Below are 19873 nucleotides of genomic sequence, written 5' to 3'. Positions count from 1 at the left end.
TTATTTTTTTCTCAAATAAAAGATGATTGAACAGAAAAAAATATAAGAAAATATCTTACTTTCTCTAGGAGCAGCAGATTAGCAATGAATATGATAATTAGTTTATGATTTACCTGAATACCCAGATCCTTCTCCATTTCTGTTTTGTTCTTGATTGATTGTATACTTTACACTTATACTGCAACCAAGCAGTGCATCCAGGTCAGCTTGTAAATGAGAAATATCTTACAGTGACTGTATTCTCTTAGGTATGAACAGGAGCCAGGCGCTGTGTAGTTTTGTGATAAAAATAATACACCTTGTATGGAGGTGTGCCTTTAGTAAGTCATATGGTAAAAAAATAATAAATAACCAGCCTGTGGCTTTAGGAAGCCAGGTTCCAAGATGGACGGCCCGTCCGCTCAGAGGGAAGCAGTGAAGTAGAATGCCTGTCAGTGCAGGGACCACGTGTACCCGACGTCCCAGCGTCCTGGATGACGTCACCACGATGTGGAGAGACGGAGGGGGGGAACTCTTGCTGGAGCCGCAGCTTTAGAAGGAAGAGGCCGGTTGCTGGGACAACATGTTTCGCGCGCATGCGCTTTGTCAAGAGACTTGACATTATTTTTATCACAAAACTACACAGCGCCTGGCTCCTGTTCATACCTCCCACAAACCGATGTGTTTTTACCATGGCAGCAGTGAGTTTTTTCCCCACCAATCATAGTTGACATATACCATTCACTTATTTCCTTTGGGACACATCTGTGCGCTTTTATCCAGACCGTTCTTACTGTATTCTCTTACATGGCTTTGTGTCATCTATAAACACAGAAATGGTATTTTTAATCCAAGCCCCTCTATCTTTTATAAATGGGTTAAAATGTAATGGCTTCAAAACTTGGGGTACACCACTTACAACCTTATAAATCACAACTCTTTGAATGCAATCTTTAATATCATTTTCTATCCATTTACAGCTTGAATTATCTAGACCTTTAGACCTTAACCTAATTGTCTCAAGAAGCACTAAGGGGTTTATTTACTAAAGCTGGAGAGTCCAAAATCAGACTCCCTTCTGCATAGAAACCAATCAGCTTCCAGGTTTCATTGCCAAAGCTTTATTGAACAAGCTGAGGTTAGAAGCTGATTGGTTTCTATGCAGAAGGGAGTCTGATTTTGGACTCTCCAGCTTTAGTAAATAAACCCCTAAATGTCTTAACATGGCAACCAGCACAGAGCACAAAACTTGAAACGTAACCTAGAAATGTTTTGTCCTTATGTTTTACTAAATAATTGATATTTATTTATGTATTTACACTCTTGTATTTTCTTACAGGTTGGATCTTCAAAGAAGATTGTATAATTATCATGATATGCCTTTTGGATCAGGAGCATATACAACTCAACTGAGACCTTATAAATCTGGATGTCGGATGAGTGTGTAGTGACCTCCACAGAGCTGTTCTTGTCACTTCTTGCTAAACATTCTTTAAATCATGAGTGGGTTCCTTTCATATCTGGACCCAAGACGGATTCCATGGGGGGCCACATGGCATGCGATCAATGCAAGAGTGCTTCGAACCAAGCCTGTAGAGTCCATGCTAGAAGGAACCGCAGGAACCTCTTCTCATGGGACAAAATTGGCTCGTGTACTTACTACAGTGGACCTTGTTTCACTTGGTGTTGGCAGCTGTGTTGGCACCGGGATGTATGTTGTTTCTGGACTAGTTGCTAAGGAAATGGCTGGACCTGGAGTCATTGTATCCTTTATTATTGCAGCAGTGGCATCCATTTTGTCAGGTAAGCAATGTAAGGTTCCTCCAATATCTACAGTACCACAGGAGTCTAGCTTTTTTTTTTATTAATAAGTGGTCTTTCCAAATCTTGAATATCATACTTGTTAATGATAATACAATAATTACAGAAATGTCTTTCAATGATTACAGTGCATCATCCTTAAGAAATATTTTCAGATTGGCATACATAGTTGTATGAATGTACCATTATTTCAATATTCACATATTCTGGTTGGGAAAAATAGTTCTTGCAATAAATATGAAAAACAGCAAAAGTGTGAACAATGTATATGTCAAAAGTAGTTTACAGACCGTTTACTAATAATTTTTATGTAATTTAATGCCTGTTTATTAGACACGTGTAACAGGTTAATCAGCATAATTAGGTTAAAACAGATAATGACTATTATTTATAATAGTGGGCATTATCTGTAGGAAAGGACTACCAGGAGGTATGAAAGGGGGCAGTATGTGCATGAAAATTTATAGAGAGGACATGACATGATGTTCAGAAGAGATGTGTAGAGGGTATGACAAGAAAGGTATGCAGGAGGGGATTGGAGACAGTGGAAAGAATGTGCAGGTGGTTCGCATATGGAGCACTGTACATGTATAAAGCATTGGTCAGCGTATAGTGCTGAAAGCAGCACCCAGTAATATGGATCAGGGTGCAGATATAATAGAGTAGTAGCGTGAATAGAGGAGGTGGATCTGCAAGAAAAGCAGATGTATGCAGGAAGAGGGAAAATGCCAGAGAATATATAGCATAGACAATAGGGGAGAGGTGAGAGAAAACGAGGGTAGATGGGGGAGGATAGTAACTGCCATGGAACATAGCTTGGCAAAGAAAGTAGTAGAGACAGTGCCGGAAATGCTGAAACAGAAGGCAGCGCAGACTCCGGAGAAAGAGGGGAAATAAAGAGGACATAAAGGAATGTCTCTACCATGGAGCAGTCACTACTGTATTAAAATATATGTGTAGCCATTGCAGGGCAAATCTCTAGGCCCAAGAGGCACATGTACTTTCCTGCTACAATTATTCCTTGTGCGTAAATCCCCAACTTTTCTTTTAGTAATCATTAGGAGGGGTGATTCACTATCCTCCTCTTCATTCTATCCACAGACAGCCATCCATATTGCAAAATATATATATATATATGTTCTTTTATTTTTGTTTTGGAAGACACGATACATTCACACATAACTGATGTTATACATTGGCTTCATGTAGCTTACCGAATTCCAGTGTCAGAATCAACCCACTATAGTTCTCAATTCCATATAACAGTGATATCAGTAAGCAGCTCCTAGTTCTGCTACCCCTCCCCCATAGTTACTAAAAAGACATGGTAAGGGTGTCCATACATTATACAATTTTCTTGTACAGTTTTCCTTTAGTTGTATTGAAACCATATAATATGAGGTTGAACCTAACACTTCCAATTTGTATGCAATCAGGCTGACCCTTGCAGTAGATAGTTGAAGGTAAATCTAAAGGAAATTAAATAAGAAAACAGTATAACGCAGGGGTGTCAAACTGGCGGCCCTCCAGCTGTTGCAAAACTACAAGTCCCATTATGCCTCTGCCTTTGGGAGTCATGCTTGTAACTGTCAATCTTGCAATGCCTCATGAGACTTGTAGTTTAGCAACAGCTGGAGGGCCACCAGTTTGACACCCGTGGTATAAGCTATGGCCAGCCTAACTCAATCTTCATGTTGTACAGTACATAAGTGAAGAATCCAGAGTAAACATTGAGATGACCTTTCAATGGCCATGGCAGACATGGAAACTTTGTGAGTGATCTTACTTATCATAATCCCCAAGCCATTGCAAAAGCTAGCCCAGTCAAGTCCACTTAAATCCACTTAAAATATTCTTAAAAATGTAAAAAACACTACATTTAATTATATGAAATCAATTTCATTAAATTAAAAATATTCTCTTCTCAGTTTAGTTTTCAGGTCTGAACAATGACATTAGATGATCTAGATGACATTTGCCTTTACTGTGCATGTATCAAATGCTTATAGAAACAAACTTAATGTAACTTTGATTTTTAGAGATTGAAAAGCTGTGAAAAAGTTGCTGCTAATTCGTGCCCTCTCTAATCTGACCTGATCTTTTCTTCATGTTATATTTACAGTTTACACAAATCAAGTTTATGCTTTGTCACAAAAAGCACACTTATGTCATATCATTTTAATCATCAGATTTTGATTATTATATTATGGGGTAAATATGGGAGTGAGCAAATTGCAGAAATTTGGACATTAAACCCAAAATTCTGTCATTACTTTGGAACAAAAGAGTTTTTTTAATTTGGATGCACTGCTCAGAAAAAAAGAATCCACATTTGGGTCTGTAATAAACCTGCGTTCATCAGCAATTTGAAATGTACCCATCTGCAGTGTGTCAAATTGTGAATAATAACCTGCAGTGTGAAGTATTACTATAGCTCACAACAAATAACACAAAGTTCACATAACCTGACATTAATTTTACTCTTAATTTTGAATCTGCTTGCAGTTCCCTTTTAAACCAGACAGAATGATTGTTGGGCCTATTTGCACATTTAAGCTCTAAAAAAACTCCTCAGACGTTTCCTTTATGCTCCAGGGGATGTCAGTGATCTGTTTTTGAACTTAGTATCCATCAAACTATGCTTCAGCCTGTCCAAAATTCTTCATCTGTGGAAAGTGAGCCTCCAAGGATACACTGCATTGATAATACCAGGAATGGCGTAGGAAGTAAAACACTCAGATATTTGCGGTCATATTGCAACCTGTGTCATCACATCTGTTTCTAGGCAACCTCATGCGCAGCAGAAATGTGGAAAATCCCAATTTGTGTCTGGCTATAGCAGCTGTGATGACTACAAAAGAAGACATTGCTACCAGAACTGACCTCACTGGCAGTGAGAATAATTAGATTAAGGCTTGATTGATATAAACTATGCTTGTGTAACCTGTGGATGGCATGTCGCTGTGCCATTGCATCCTTTACTCTGACCATTCGTAATAGCTGTCAAACCATGAGGTGTTTACTCACAATGGAGATAACATTTGCAGTATTTAATGAACCGATAAAACTAAAATAGATATTGCCTGGCACATAAAAAGAAAGCTTTGAAGAAAATGAATACATATTTATGTAAATGTTCACAGACTTGCACAAAGATATAGATGTTTGATTATTGTATGCACAGGGTATATTCTGAGCTCCAGTTGTAATTTTGTTTAGATAAAACACCAAACTTGATGCACTGTTCTCCCTATAGACTCACCACTGCTGTTCCTTTTCCTGGTTACACAATGTCCTTCATAATTCAGCCCACTTCCTGTGAGCCCTGGTTTGTCATGGACACACCCCCTGGTGGCACTTCATCATGCTTGCCTGGATATACATGAGAATGATGCAGTAAGCATCAGCCATTTCATCATGTGAGTGCTGTTCTCTGTATTGTCAAGAACAGCCAGACAGGAACAGAAAATTTAATGTTTCTGTCCATAAGACAGCTGGAAAAGGGGGTAAAGGGAAGGTTTTAGGAAGGAAAGGGGGTAGACATTCCAGGGTTGTGTTTAAACAACATACCTAAGCAAAGCACCAGCTCATCTGTATTGTTGAAGGCTACCTTCATCCTCCTTAAAGTGATACTAAACATACAATGTTTAATTGCCACTATCTCCATTTATATGTGTGTATAAATATCATGCCACTGTATTTAATTTAATCCAAAAAATCATCATAGCTGTTCAGAGGTCACATGATGCTTCCCAGGTCTTTCCTATTTTCAGGGAAAGTTCAAAGGGAGGAGTTTCTAGTACTTTGCAGATGTATAAATCTGCATCTGTACAGCACTTCTGTGCTGGTCACATGACATTAACAAAGCTTTCAGAATAGAGAAAAGAAAAAGGAGGAAATTAACTGCTTAGAAGGAAACTGAAACTGCAGCATGCTCAGTTGAGGTCAACAGCTAGTTTACACAATCTTAGGCTGCAATGGGGGCACAGACAAGGAGGCAGGGACAGTGAACAGCAGAATCAACCAGGATTTTTGCAGTTCACAGAAAACAAATGTTCTAGTGGAGTGAATATTAACGCAATGTAATATAGCATGCATTTACAGATTTTGGTGATTTGAATTTAATGATAGTAGTAAACCGCATAAAAAAAAAAGAAAAAAACCCTGCAGGGTAAAGGCATAATGTACTAGTATGCATCGCATGCTAGCACCTTATGAAGGACTTACCTTGAAACGAAGCCTTCCAACAGAGTGCTGACACGGCTGACCGGGGCTTCCCATCCTCACTCGTTCTTCCTTCTGGGTTTTCAAGCTCTGGCCAGCTGACTTGCCGAGCCGTGATGACGTCGCAAGTCCTGGCCACAGCACAGTGCTCTGAAGGAACGGCATGGATATGCCATTCCTTCAGAGCGCATGCGCCGAATATCAAAACGGGCTAATATATCCTAAGCGGTTCACGTTTAGGAGATATTAATTTTACCTACAGGTAAGCTTCATTATAAGGTTACCTGAAGGTAAAATTATTAAAGAAGAGTTTACTACCACTGTAAGCAATTTACATAGTCCCCTCACCTCCCGTTACACAGTCAGCTCTACATTTCCAGCTTTTTCACGTAAGCGAGAATGACATTCCACCTCCTTCTCCTGAATTACATCGCCCATCCCAAAAGGCTTTGTAGCAGTTGCCAGCACACTGCACAATCCCTGGCATACTGTGCACATGCAGCAGCAAGTCATCAGGGGGCCAACTGCAAGAACCTGAAAGACAGCCAACTGCCCAGTGATGTAAGAGGAGAGGATGACAGCATGGGAACTGGTGTGCAGCAGCAAAGCAGCAGGTTATACCAGATAACAATGTATTCGATGGCTGTGTGAACATATTTTTTTAGGATCAAGTAAGGAGGAAGAAAAAAATGTGTCAATGGGAGAGTGAAGTTCTTCTTTAATCTTTGGAGCAAGCAGTACTCTCACCAACTGCATGACCCCCAACTGGCGATACAAGTAAATGGTTTTTCTCAGAGCTGCCTAAGAACCACTAATCATAAATGCTACCTGTGATACTAGAAGCTTTAGTTCAATTCAGCCTAGATAATCAAAAAGATTAGGATGGACAGAAACCATGTCAATGTGCAGTGCTCATGCAGCAAATTGCTTTTAATGCAGACATTTGTACAATGGTTCAATGGTCATAAATCCTTGTCATTATTTAAACATAAGTTCACATTGTCTCGTTTTAATTAACCCTTCACTTCAAAGATCAGGTATTCCCAATTTAAGCAGCTTTCAGTTTCATTTCTATTACTGCGGGTCAGCATTTGACTACACTTTGGAACAGGAGCTGTTAATTTAGCTGATTGCAGACACCCTATGACCCTCCACTGCTGTGTAAGGAAAAATAGAGGCATTGCGTATGAGTTACACAAATATGCAGCACTTATTCCTAGCCAAATTTCCCCTTCTTCTGCACACAGATTAATTTCATTCTGGTCTCTGCTGCCAGGATCCAAATTCGCAAATGAAGATGGGTGGCTTCCTACAGAGTACAGAGTTGTGGTTTGCATTCATTTGTATAACACAATATTCCCTAATTGACCACAATGTACCTATTATATATTAGTCTGCATATACTCATGTCTGTTGCTGGGCATAACTGGCAGAAAACATTTACTGAACAGATGGGAACATTTTATTAGAGGTAGGAGCGCTGAATTGAGTTTCCTTATCTATATTTACATGGGGAATTGTGAAACAATGTCAGGTTTCGGTCCATTCGCACCAGTCAAGGTATGTTGCTGTGCGTTTAACACACGGGCACTAGCACAAATCATGTTACATCCTAATGTGTGATTCATTCATTTAAATGGACTGCCCAATGAACCACAACAGGCCAAAAATCAGACTTTCTGCATTTTTGCTAGTGCAGCACCCCCAAGACCCAGGTACGTTGGGGTGCCCTTCACAATAACTGCAGCGCAGTGGTATGAATGGGCCTAATAGCTGTTTTTTTAAAACTATCTTGTTTACTACATAAAGGTATTTGTTTTCTTTAACAGAATTGGACAATGATTGGACAGGAAGTAATTGTGTAACTTGCATATTCAAGATGGCAAAAATACTGCACACTGTACACTGCAGAGTGTGAATATGACAGCTGCACAAACATGGCCTCTTCACAACGTCTTTGTGGCTCAATCAGGGTAACATGACTATATAGCATAGTTTCTGTAAGACTCTCTAACAATAGAGAGTCTAGCTGAGAATCACTACTTCAGTAAAACAGTTCAGAACACAAACAGCAGCTTGCGATTATCCTCATAGACAGCATCCCTCTTAGTGAAGTATGGGGTAGCTCTGGTAACACAGCCAAACAGCTGGAGAGATCCAAAGCCTGAATACAAAGGGCCACCCCACTAGAACTGAAGTACTCTGGATTCAAATGCTGAGTCTTCTCATAGTAACTGGGTCTTCCAGTTAAGCTGCATGCTTTTAGGCTGTGTACTGGCTTCTTACGCTCCGGTTTAGAAAGTGGAGAGGCTCTCACTTGGCTGCAGATTACTTGCTCAGCTACCTCTGCCTCATCAAGTAATGCAGGGGTGCTCAAACTTTTGAAGAGCAAGGACCACTTAAATGATTTGGTAACCATTCACAGGACACAGTGAAATGGTTCAGAATTTCAACATTTTTATTTTGAATAGCATAGTGAACATTTTCCTTCTGCGGCCACTAAATGTCAGTGGTGGGGAGAGGAGGAGAAGCCAGATTTCAGGGGTTGCAGGAGTAAAATGGAGATCGGTTCTTGTATAGTCTGCCTCTGCCGCCCCTCCTGTCCAAGTATAAAACAGAATGTGACAGGAAGGCCACACGGGCCCCCTGGAGCATGGGGCGGGGTCATGCTGCACCTGCGGATCAGTGTGAAAGCAGCGTAATAGTTATTACCCCTTTTATAGGTGCTAATATGCCAATTGGGAAAGCGCAGTGTTTGTGTTGCTTTATACACTGGCCTTATTTTCCTTTTCCAGATTCTGCTGGCTTCGCTCTCTAGGCTCCCAGGCGAAGTGCACTTAGTATCACTCGACCTGGGACAGGAACAGGTGCTACACAGGAAGCATTGGCTCATGTTGCTCCTGCTCCCTGCATGGCTGCATGCTTTCTTCACTGCTGGTGCTGGCTCAATGTACACTGATTCTCTGGATTGATGGGTCGGCAGCCCAGAGCACGATTAACGGGTTGACGGCCCCAGGCATGCGCTTCTCTGGTTTGAGGTCATATTTCAAATCAGCGGGCCATGGGTTGAGCACCCCTGAAGTATAATCTTTCTGAGCCCCTGAGGGAGGGAATTTGAGGAACGTATATTTTTTGGGCATGTCCAAGAACCTTGGGAGTTGTGGGAAATGGAATTAAAGTGGTCTGTGCTGCATTTGAGCATAGTGAATAAGTGAACACTCTGCTATAGTTTACTAGGTTGTAGAGACCCCCCCAGTGCTGCCATCTTTATTATTCTTTTGCACTTGCAGATTTACTGAAAAGCTCTGCCCTTTCTTTGGGTCCCGGCAATGACCTTGCAGGGGTGTCAGACTGGCGACCCTCCAGCTGTTGCAAAACTACAAGTCCCATCATGCCTCTACCTTTGGGAATCATGCTTGTAACTGTCAATCTTGCAATGCCTCATGGGACTTGTAGTTTTGCAACAGCTGGAGGGCCGCCAGTTTGACACCTGTGCCTTAGAGCATATCTGTGCACACGCAGTAATTTCTGCACATTCGCAGACATGGCAAGGTTTGAGATGATGGTCACAATCACAAGGCCAAAGTAGTTTTGGGACAGATCAAGAGCATAAAAAGATGAATGTCCTACCATGGAACTTGCAATGTCCTCATGATGACACAACTTTTTATATGTGTAGCTATTTGAAAATTGTGGAGCACCCAACAATCTGGGCCTAAAAGCTTTAGGCCCCATTCACATCTTGAGTAGTGGGAACTCGCTTTCCTGCTCGTAATTTTGTTTTCACATAATTCTGGATATCATGCATAGGTCAGCCTATTTACTTGAATGGGCTGCCCTATGTGCGTTTGTTGTGGCAAAAGCTCAGGGCCTAAGCCATGCGCTATTTACAAACAGGTTTTGCCACGATTGTTGCAAATGTGCACCACAATTTGGGGTGCCATTGAGGATGAATGGCATGCAAACATGCATTGTGTGTTTTGCTGCGATACCAGTGATTCCTAATCGCCCCAGTGTGAATGGGGGGTGTTTTATTTCAAAAGAGGGCTTCAGGATGTTTGGAGATAAAATATTTTAGATAACCTATTGCAGTTTATGTTTCCCAAGATTTTTCAGCTTTTATATATAATTTAAATACAAGTAGTTTTAGTGTTTTGAACTAAAAAATACTTAAAAGAACTAAGTTTAATATTGGGATTTGTAATTCAGTAAAACAAGAGAACCAGCAGTGCATGTATTCTTTTGTTAAAGTTATCTGAATAAGTACAAATGGTGACATCTGTGGACTCTATACAGTGCAGGGACAAGGTCATCTAATGTCCAGTGCAAAGATGCCAAAATGTGATTCTCCTCCTTCATGATGTGCAAGTCTAGGGAATCCTATGCTAAGCAGAGATTTGCTTGTCAAAATCACTGCCGCTGTCACTACTCCTGTCAGCCTTGTAACAGAAGGAAGGCGCCCCCATCCTAACAGTAAACCATTTCATCCAGGGCAGCTTTCCCTCCCGCCCACCCCTTGTTCCAGCCCTAACTCTATATAAAGATCTTGGAACCAACAAATTTAAAAGTCTACAAATCCACAACTTTGCTCTTGTTCTAAAATGTTTCACATCTCTGTATTTGCCATTGTTCATAGACTGAATTAATTCCTGTAATTCTTTGGTTTCATTTTTGCAGGTGTCTGCTATGCTGAGTTTGGGGTTCGTGTTCCCAAAACTACGGGTTCTGCTTACACATACAGTTATGTCACTGTTGGAGAATTTGTGGCTTTCTTCATTGGATGGAATTTAATCTTGGAGTATCTGATTGGTACAGCAGCTGGAGCGAGCGCACTTAGTAGCATGTTTGACTCCCTCGCCAATCACACTATCAGCCATTGGATGATTCAAAGTGTGGGGACTTTAAATGGATTAGGTAATTGCTTATCTTCTGAGTGTTTTTTTTTCTTAATGTTGGTTAAACTGCTCCAGTGCCTAGACTATGCACAATAGGATATTTATATAACCTGAACAAGTAATAAAAGTAATTTATGTTTTCGTTTTGGATGCAGTGTGGAAGGATTAGGCCCCTTTCAAGCAAGCAACATCAATTCCATTACAGCAGGGGATTGTAGACTGAACCCTTGCTGATTTACATCATAATGTGAAAGATGTCACCTTGGCTGACAACCGGTTTAATTTTTCTCTTCATTTTATTATAGAGTAAAAACAGATCCATGTAATCACTGTGGGGGTGCTGAATGTAAACTAATGTGCTTCCATTCACCTATATCATCCCACATCTGGTCAGATTGACATACAGTAAAAGGACCTGGATGCAAAGCTATTGTGTTTAGTCTGATGAACCTGAACAGACCTTGATGTAAGCGAATGTAAACAGACGTACATCTGCTTACATCAAGCTGCCCATGGGGATACGTTGTAGTCTAATTTTGTTCCATCTAATCACTGGTCAAAAGAGGTATAATAACTGTTGGACTATTTAGTTACAAGGATGATACCTACAAGGAGGAAAAAAACAGTACAGGGTACACTGACTGGAGCAGGTATTTCCCAACCAACACCTCAAAAGATATTGTGCAGTATCCATCCCATCCACACCAAGCTGGAAGAATTTCTATTATCACTATCCTCTGTCATTGAAGCGTTTCTAAAGGCGCATTTGTTTTTAAATAAAAATAATAAACTTTTTAAACTTACATGCTCTATGCAATGGTATTGCACAGAGTGGCCCTGAATGTCCTCTGTTGGGGTCCCCACCAGCGATCTTGGCTCTTACTCTTCTGCATCTGCCACCATAACAAGCCACTTACTATGGGTACAGACATGAGGGCTCTATCACAAGCCAGGCTGTGTGCATCTATAGACACACACAGCTCAGCTCATCCCCACCCTCTGCTCCCTCCTCACAGCCTTTGATTGACAGCAGCAGGAGCCAAAGGTTCCTGCCTCAGTCCCCGGCAGTAGAGGGAGAAATGAGAGAAGAGATGCAGCTGAGCATAATGTTGAATTGATTAAGGACTCCGGTAAGTATTTGAAGTGGGGGAGCACAGCAAATTGTAAAGCATTTTTCATCTTAATGCAGGGAATGCATTAAGGTGAAAAATGTTGTAACTTTTGAATGACTTTTAAGAATAGTAGCCCATGTAGCCAGTGATGGAGCTTCAGTGGATTTCCACATTCTGGAAAAGGTTGTTTGGGTCATGACAAGGCAAAATCAGAGAAAGTCAGCTTTAATACTTTTGTTCGAACCAGGTAGCAAGGACAACAAAGCAATTTCAAGAGATATTCTCACTTGCATAGATTGCATCAAACCGTGGGCATCAAATGCCTTCTGCCAAAATTATCTTTGCTACAGACAAGTCTTTTAACCGTTTTCTACTCTATTCAAAACAAGGAAACCAAAAAAAAATGCCTATACACAAACTATTTAAATACTTTAAGTTTCATAGTCTGGACAAAGGTGCACTTTAGCTCTTGCGTGTATGTCATAATCTGTATCAAACTACCATTTTATGATATGGTTTGGAACTGATCTCAACTGTCTATTTAGTATCTATTTGTTTTCTGTGCATGATGTTACTTTAACATTATATATGATGTTTTTACAGTGAGAAATAATGTTTTAGTATAATGTGCCTTAATATAGCTACTATTTCCCCTTTTTCACTTTGTTGGTGTAACTGGCAGCATACGTTTAATGTTATGTTTTTGAACATACCTGCCATCACTCCAGCTGTGTCATCTGTCACCTACATGAATGCAATAAGAGCACATGAGAAGCTGACAGAAGGGCTGGCAATTCTTATGTGACATTGCAGTCTGTGTTTATAAATGTGCAGGCTCTAGTACAGAAGATGATGCATGAGCTGCAGAGAAGCACAGCCTACCGACTATCTGCAGGCTTGAATCACCAAAGTGTATTACTCACTCTTATGACTCATAATCAGACACTTGCTGCTGGCATAACCATCCTTCGTAATTTGATCAGATGGCAGTGCCTTGTTTCATAATGAGTTTTGTCTTATATTTCTATGTAAAACAAAGGTCTACATACTTTATAGTGCTATTCATGTGCTTTCCTTATTTTCTTAGGAAAAGGAGAAGAATCCTATCCAGACCTCCTTGCTTTGGTCATCGCAGTCATTGTGACAATAATTGTGGCCTTGGGAGTAAAGAATTCTGTTGGCTTTAATAATGTGTTGAATGTGATTAACTTGGCCGTGTGGGTGTTTATCATGATTGCTGGCCTTTTCTTCGTCAGTGGAAAAAATTGGTCAGAAGGAAATTTTCTACCATATGGATGGTCAGGGGTATGAGATTTTAACTAATTTACCTGATATCTTGTTCTGAAAATTACATATATAGATAGATATATAGTGCCTTGAAAAAGTATTCATACCCCTTGAAATTTTTCACATTTTGTCATGTTACAACCAAAAATGTAAATGTATTTTATCGGGTTTTTATGTGATAGACCAACACAAAGTGGCACATAATTGTGAATTGGAAGGAAAATGATAAATGGTTTTCAAAATTTTTTACAAATAAATATAACTAAAATTTAGTGGCCAATTGCCTTCAGAAGTCACCTAATTAGTAAATAGAGTCCACCTATGTGTAATTTAATCTTAGTATAATCTTAGAAGAAAACCTGTTAGAGTCTGAAAAAGGCTTGAGACTGGAGCGGAGGTTCACCTTCCAGCAGGACAACAATCCTAAACATACAGCCAGAGCTACAATGTTTAGATCAAAGCATATTCATGTGTTAGAATGGCCCAGTCAAAGTCCAGACCTAAATCCAATTGGGAATCTGTGGCAAGACTTGAAAATTGCTGTTCATAGATGCTCCCCATCCAATCTGACAGAGCTTGAACTTTTTTGCAAAGAAGAATGGGCAAAAATTTCACTCTCTATACAGTATCTCCCAGAAGTGAGTACACCGCTCACATTTTTGTAAATATTTTATTATATCTTTTCATGTGACAACACTGAAGAAATGACACTTTGCTACAATGTAAAGTAGTGAGTGTACAGCTTGTATAACATTGTAAATTTGCTGTCCCCTCAAAATAACAACACACAGCCATTAATGTCTAAACCGCTGGCAACAAAGATGAGTACACCCCTAAGTGAAAATGTCCTCATTGGGCCCAATTAGCCATTCCCCCCCCCCCCCCCCGGTGTCATGTGCTACAGGGTCTCAGGTGTGAATGCGGAGCAGGTGTGTTAAATTTGGTGTTATCTCTCTCACTCTCTCATACTGGTCACTGGAAGTTCAACATGGCACCTCATGGCAAAGAACTCTCTGAGGATCTGAAAAAAAGAATTGTTGCTCTACATAAAGATGGTCTAGGCTATAAGAAGATTTCCAAGACCCTGAAACTGAGCTGCAGCATGGTGGCCAAGACTATACAGCGGTTTAACAGGACAGGTTCCACTCAGAACAGGCCTCGCCATGGTCGATCAAAGAAGTTGAGTGCACATGCTCAGCGTCATATCCAGAGGTGGTCTTTGGGAAATAGATGCATGAGTGCTGCCACCATTATTGCAGAGGTTGAAGGGGTGGGGGGTCAGCCTGTCATTACTCAGACCATACGCCACACACTGCATCAAATTGGTCGCATGGCTGTAGTCCCAGAAGGAAGCCTCTTCTAAAGATGATGCACAAGAAAGCCCTCAAACAGTTTGCTGAAGACAATCAGACTAAGGATATGGATTACTGGAACCATGTCCTGTGGTCTGATGAGACCAAGATAAACTGATTTGGTTCAGATGGTGTCAAGCGTGTTTGGCGGCAACCAGGTAAGGAGTACAAAGACAAGTGTGTCTTGCCTACATTCAAGCATGGTGGTGGGAGTGTCATGGTCTGGGGCTGCATGAGTGCTGCCAGCACAGGAGAGCTACAGTTCATTGTGGGAACCATGAATGCCAACATGTACTGTGACATACTGAAGCAGAGCATGATCTCCTCCCTTTGGAGACTGGGCAACGGGGCAGTATTCCAACATGATAACGACCCCAAACACACCTCCAAGACGACCACTGCCTTGCTAAAGAAGCTGAGGGTAAAGGCGATGGACTGCCCAAGCATGACCCAAACCCTATTGAGCATCTGTGTGGCACCCTCAAACGGAAGGTGGAGGAGTGAAAGGTCTCTAACATCCACCAGCTCCGTGATGTCCTCATGGAGGAGTGGAAGAGGACTCCAGTGGCAACCTGTGAAGTTCTGGTTAACTCCAAGCCCAAGAGGGTTGAGGCAGTGCTGGAAAATAATGGTGGGCACACACAATATTGATACTTTGGCCCAATTTGGACATTTTCAATTAGGGGTGTACTCACTTTTATTGCCAGCGGTTTAGACATTAATGGCTGTGTGTTGAGTTATTTGGAGGGGACAGCAAATTTACACTGTTATAAAAGCTGTACACTCACTACTTTACATTGTAGCAAAGTGTCATTTCTTCAGTGTTGTCAAATGAAAAGATATAATAAAATATTTACAAAAATGTGAGGGTTGTACTCCTGTGAGATACTGTATATGCAACGCTGGCAGAGACATCCCCAAAAAGACTTACAGTTGTAATTGCAGTGAAAGGTGGTTCTACAAAGTATTGACTCGGGGGGCTGAATACAAATACACGCCACACTTTTCAGATATTTATATGTAAAAAAATTTGAAAACAATTTATCATTTTCCTTCCACTTCACAATTATGTGCCACTTTGTGTTGGTCTATCACATAAAATCCCAATAAAATACATTTACGTTTTTGGTTGTAACATGTCAAAATGTGGAAAATTTCAAGGGGTATGAATACTTTTTCAAGGCACTGTATAAACACTCACCAGCCACTTTATTAGGTACACCTGTTCAATTGCTTGGTAACACAAATTGCTAATCAGCCAATCACATGGAGTAATTTAGTGCATTTAGTCATCTAGACCTGGTGAAGACGACTTGCTAAAGTTCAAACTGAGCATCAGAATGGGCATGAAAGGGGATTTAAGTGACTTTGAACATGGCATGGTTGTTGGTGCCAGACAGGCTGGTCTGAGTATTTCAAAAACTGCTGATATACTTGGATTTTCACACACAACCATCTCTAGGGCTTACAGAGAATGGTCAGAAAAAGAGTAAATATCCAGTGAGCGGCAGTTGTGTAGATGAAAATGCCTTGTTGATGTCAGAGGTCTGAGGAGAATGGGTAGAGTGGATGCTGCGACATTCAGACGGTAGGGTCAGAATTTGGCGTAATCATGAAAGTATTGATCCATACTGCCTTGTATCTACGGTTCAGGCTGCTGATGGTGGTGTAATGGTGTGGGGGATATTTTCCTGGCACTAGCAAGGTGTACCTAATAAAGTGGCCGGTGAGTGTGTGTGTGTATGTATGTATGTGTATATATATATATATATATATAATGTATTTATGTATTTTGGATTCTATCACGTAATCTGCATGTAGTATTGGCATCATGCTACTCAGCAGTGAAAGATGTTTAAAACAAATTTGCATGTTTAAAACTGGTCATTTTCTGAGCTTTATTCATTTAAGTTATTTTGAGCTATTGACTTTGTAAAACCAAGATGTGTAATTGCGCTTTACAAATAACAAAGCTATAAAGAAAATCCACACACTTTGAAATAAATAGACAAAACACAGAAATTGCCCACTTTTCATGTTGCAAACATTTTCTCAGTGTCTACTATTGTTGCTTAAACAGTGTTAACCGTAAATCAATTCACATATAAAGAAAGACATGCATAATAAAGAGAGGCACACAAAGAAAGAAATGTGATGATATATTGATAGGATAAAGACTGAAGACGTTTCATGACATTAGCCAAGATGACATAAACATTGAAGCGTATGTGCACATTGCCTGATTTTTCTTTTCTCTGTTATTTATGTATGTTGCAGCCAGAGAAAAAAACCAGACAGTTACATTGAGTTCATTGTTTTTTTACCAAGAAACATTAACACTGGCCATAGTGATCTTAAAGTGTATGTAAACCCAAAATGTATTTTTCAGCATGTAGGACATCATGCATCACTGTGAGTTGATGTAATAAAGGCAAATAGGCTGTTCACTTTGCAAGGGAATTTTTCCTTAGCTTAGTGAATGAGATGAAGCTCTGTTGTATTCCATCATCCAGTCATGTGCAGGCCAAACTGGGTTTTTTTTTCGTTTTTTTTTTCTCGCACATGGATATTCTTTGCAAAGTGAATTTTCAGCGCATTCACTTAGCTAAAGGAAAATTTCCATGGCAAAGCGAAAATTCCCTTGCAAAGTGAACAGCCTATTGGCCTTTAGAAAATCAACCCCATTCTATACAGTTTCCTTAAGCAAATTACTTTTTGTGACTCTTTTGCATGATTTCTTACCAAGGGATCCTGCCATTTAAAGCACTTCCTGTTGCAGGGTGACAACACTACACGGCTGCCTCAGAATTAGCACCAACTTTTTCAGCCTGCCTTGCATGTACCTTTCTTTGGCCATCTGCCTACCTATCAGATAGGCATCCCAAGAGCCAATGGAAGGATCATGGATATCTACAACAGGAAATTATGTTACTGGTGTGTTCTGCAAATAAGAAACTTTGCAACACTTTTATAAAAAAATATTTGTTAAGAAAGGTGTATACATTGATGTATGGTGCCAAACATATATAGACAAAAGACATCACACAATATGGCAGATTATGGAATAATTATTCAATGTACGAAACACAAACAATCTTATCAAGAGATTGACATTGCTAGTAATTAAAGTGGAGTTCCAAAAAATGAAAGTCAGCAGCTACAAAAACTGTAGCTGCTGACTTTTAAAAAACAGCCACTCACCTGTCCCACAATCCCGCAGTGTCCTTCCTGCAGCCCGTTTCACCAGCCGTCCTGTGTTCCAGGTTCCGGCATCTTCAGTGTGGGCATCCGGCTTTGACAGCTTGCGGCTTCACAGCTGGGTGCTCACCATGTGAGTGAGTAGCGCTGTGCTTCCTGAATGGCCCTGTAGTGTTCTGGGATCTGTCACGTGTCCCACAAGACTACGGAGAAGGTGGGTAGAAGGACAACTTCCAGATCCGATCACCTAGGCGATCACAGTGGAAAGTGGATACCTGTCGATTTCGGGTACCCACTCCCCAAAGGTGCCAATCCTTAATGGGGAACCAGTCTTTAAAGTGGAACTTCCCCTTTTGGGTGTAACTCCGCTTTAAGTGGGTTTATTTTATTCTGATCATGTATTCACCTCTGTTGTGATAAATAGTGATAACCTTGCTATCTGCATTACTGAGTCAAATACAGTAATGGATAGGAATAGTATGGTGAATGACCATGTTAATTGAATGGAGAATGTTGTTTTTTGTCTTTAGTTTTCAAATGTTTTTTTATTTGATGTGCTCTTTCATGCCATGAATATTTTTTGTTCAATACATTTTTTCATTGAAAATATAAAACAGCGTACCAGAGTCAACTGAGCATGATCAAAGCCCTACAAAGGGCAACTAGTACAAAGCCAAGAGTAAGGTGTAATCAGGGCTGTAGATAAATTTGTTTTTTCGGGGGGGTTCAGCTCGCATTTTTACCACTCCCCCCTACACCAACTTCTCCCCCTTAAAGGAAGGAAGGGAGGGAGGGGTGGAAGGAAGGAAGGGGTGGGTGGAAGGAAGGAAGGGAGCAGTGGGTGGGTGGAAGGAAGGAAGGAAGAGAGGAGTGGGTGGGTGGAAGGAAGGGAGGGAGGAGTGGGTTGAAGGAAGGAAGGGGTGGATGGATGGATGGAAGGAAGGAGTGGCTTTCAATGAAGCAGCTGGAAGCCACTCCTCCTCCTCCTCTCCCTCCCGCAGCTTCCAGCTGCTTCATTGAAAGCCATACAGGAGATCACTGCTTGTCACTGTCCCCACCTCCACCCCTCCTACACACCCCTAGTCCTGGCACTGCTCGCCCCCCCCCCACCTTATTTCCACTCGTGGGCAAGAGGAAATTTCAAGGCTGCAGGGATGGTTGGCCACTCTCCTCTGGAGGGGGGGTTCAGACCCCTCTGACTCCCCCCTTATCTAGGCCCCTGGTTGTAATAACATACCAATAAAAGTCTGAGAATATACTGTATAACAGTAACATCATGAACTACAAATGACATTCCACTTTCAAACTGAAACCAGTGTCAGAAGGTAGCGTTAAAATAATAAAAGCCTGGGTTTTGTTATAAAGATAAGAGAGAAGGAAGTAAAGGAAGAAAACAAGAGGGAAGGAAAAAATGAGGGAGAGAAAAAAGAGGGAATGGGAAAAAGTACTGATGGATTATCTATACGACATGAATGTTGCTGCAATTTTTTTGGAAATATGCATGGACCTAGAAAAACCCATTGTTTTTTGGTAGGACAGGTTCAAATCGAAGCAATACCGTTCATTTACTAAATTAGGTTGTTCACCTAGCAAAATAACTGTTCTCTTTGTGACGTGAATATTAGAGAATAGAATGACGCTGTGTTCACTTTAAATACCCAATCATGTGCGCCAGAATAAAAATAAGAAGCAGGAATTTTTCTGAGCCTTGGGTATTTAAAGGGTAACTCCACTTTCATGGGGAAATTATATAACTTAAATAAATAATATTACATATACAACTGCCACAAAAGCTACATTATACTAGAACTATATTAAAAATTAACTTTCCTTTTTCAGTGCTGTAATTTACTGTAAAGTGCAGTGGCAACCTGGAGGTGTTCTGTACACAGATGGTGTATGGACTGACCTCCAGAAATGTCATTTTATGCTTTTGTCATTGGCTCGCTGATGTTCCCAGAAGTGTGCACTGACATAAAAGTCAGATTTTGGGCATCCCCACATC

General features: G+C 40.7%; 1 protein-coding gene across 1 annotated transcript in view; it reads left to right on the top strand.

Annotated features, from left to right (window-relative positions):
* SLC7A14 (solute carrier family 7 member 14) overlaps positions 1-19873 on the top strand; it is a 125240-nt gene that overhangs the window by 79620 nt on the left and 25747 nt on the right. The window contains exons 2-4 of the mRNA XM_089675490.1: positions 1319-1782; positions 10702-10938; positions 13119-13336. Coding sequence (XP_089531616.1) covers positions 1479-1782; positions 10702-10938; positions 13119-13336 — 759 coding nt within the window. The 5' untranslated portion in view covers positions 1319-1478. The remainder of the gene's footprint in view (positions 1-1318; positions 1783-10701; positions 10939-13118; positions 13337-19873) is intronic.

The sequence above is a fragment of the Staurois parvus genome, unplaced genomic scaffold (assembly GCF_062004578.1).
Source record: "Staurois parvus isolate SC_StPar_1 unplaced genomic scaffold, SC_StPar_1.0 ptg000155l, whole genome shotgun sequence".
NCBI classification, from domain to species: Eukaryota; Metazoa; Chordata; class Amphibia; order Anura; family Ranidae; genus Staurois; species Staurois parvus.
This window is presented reverse-complemented; position numbering and strand designations above follow the sequence as displayed.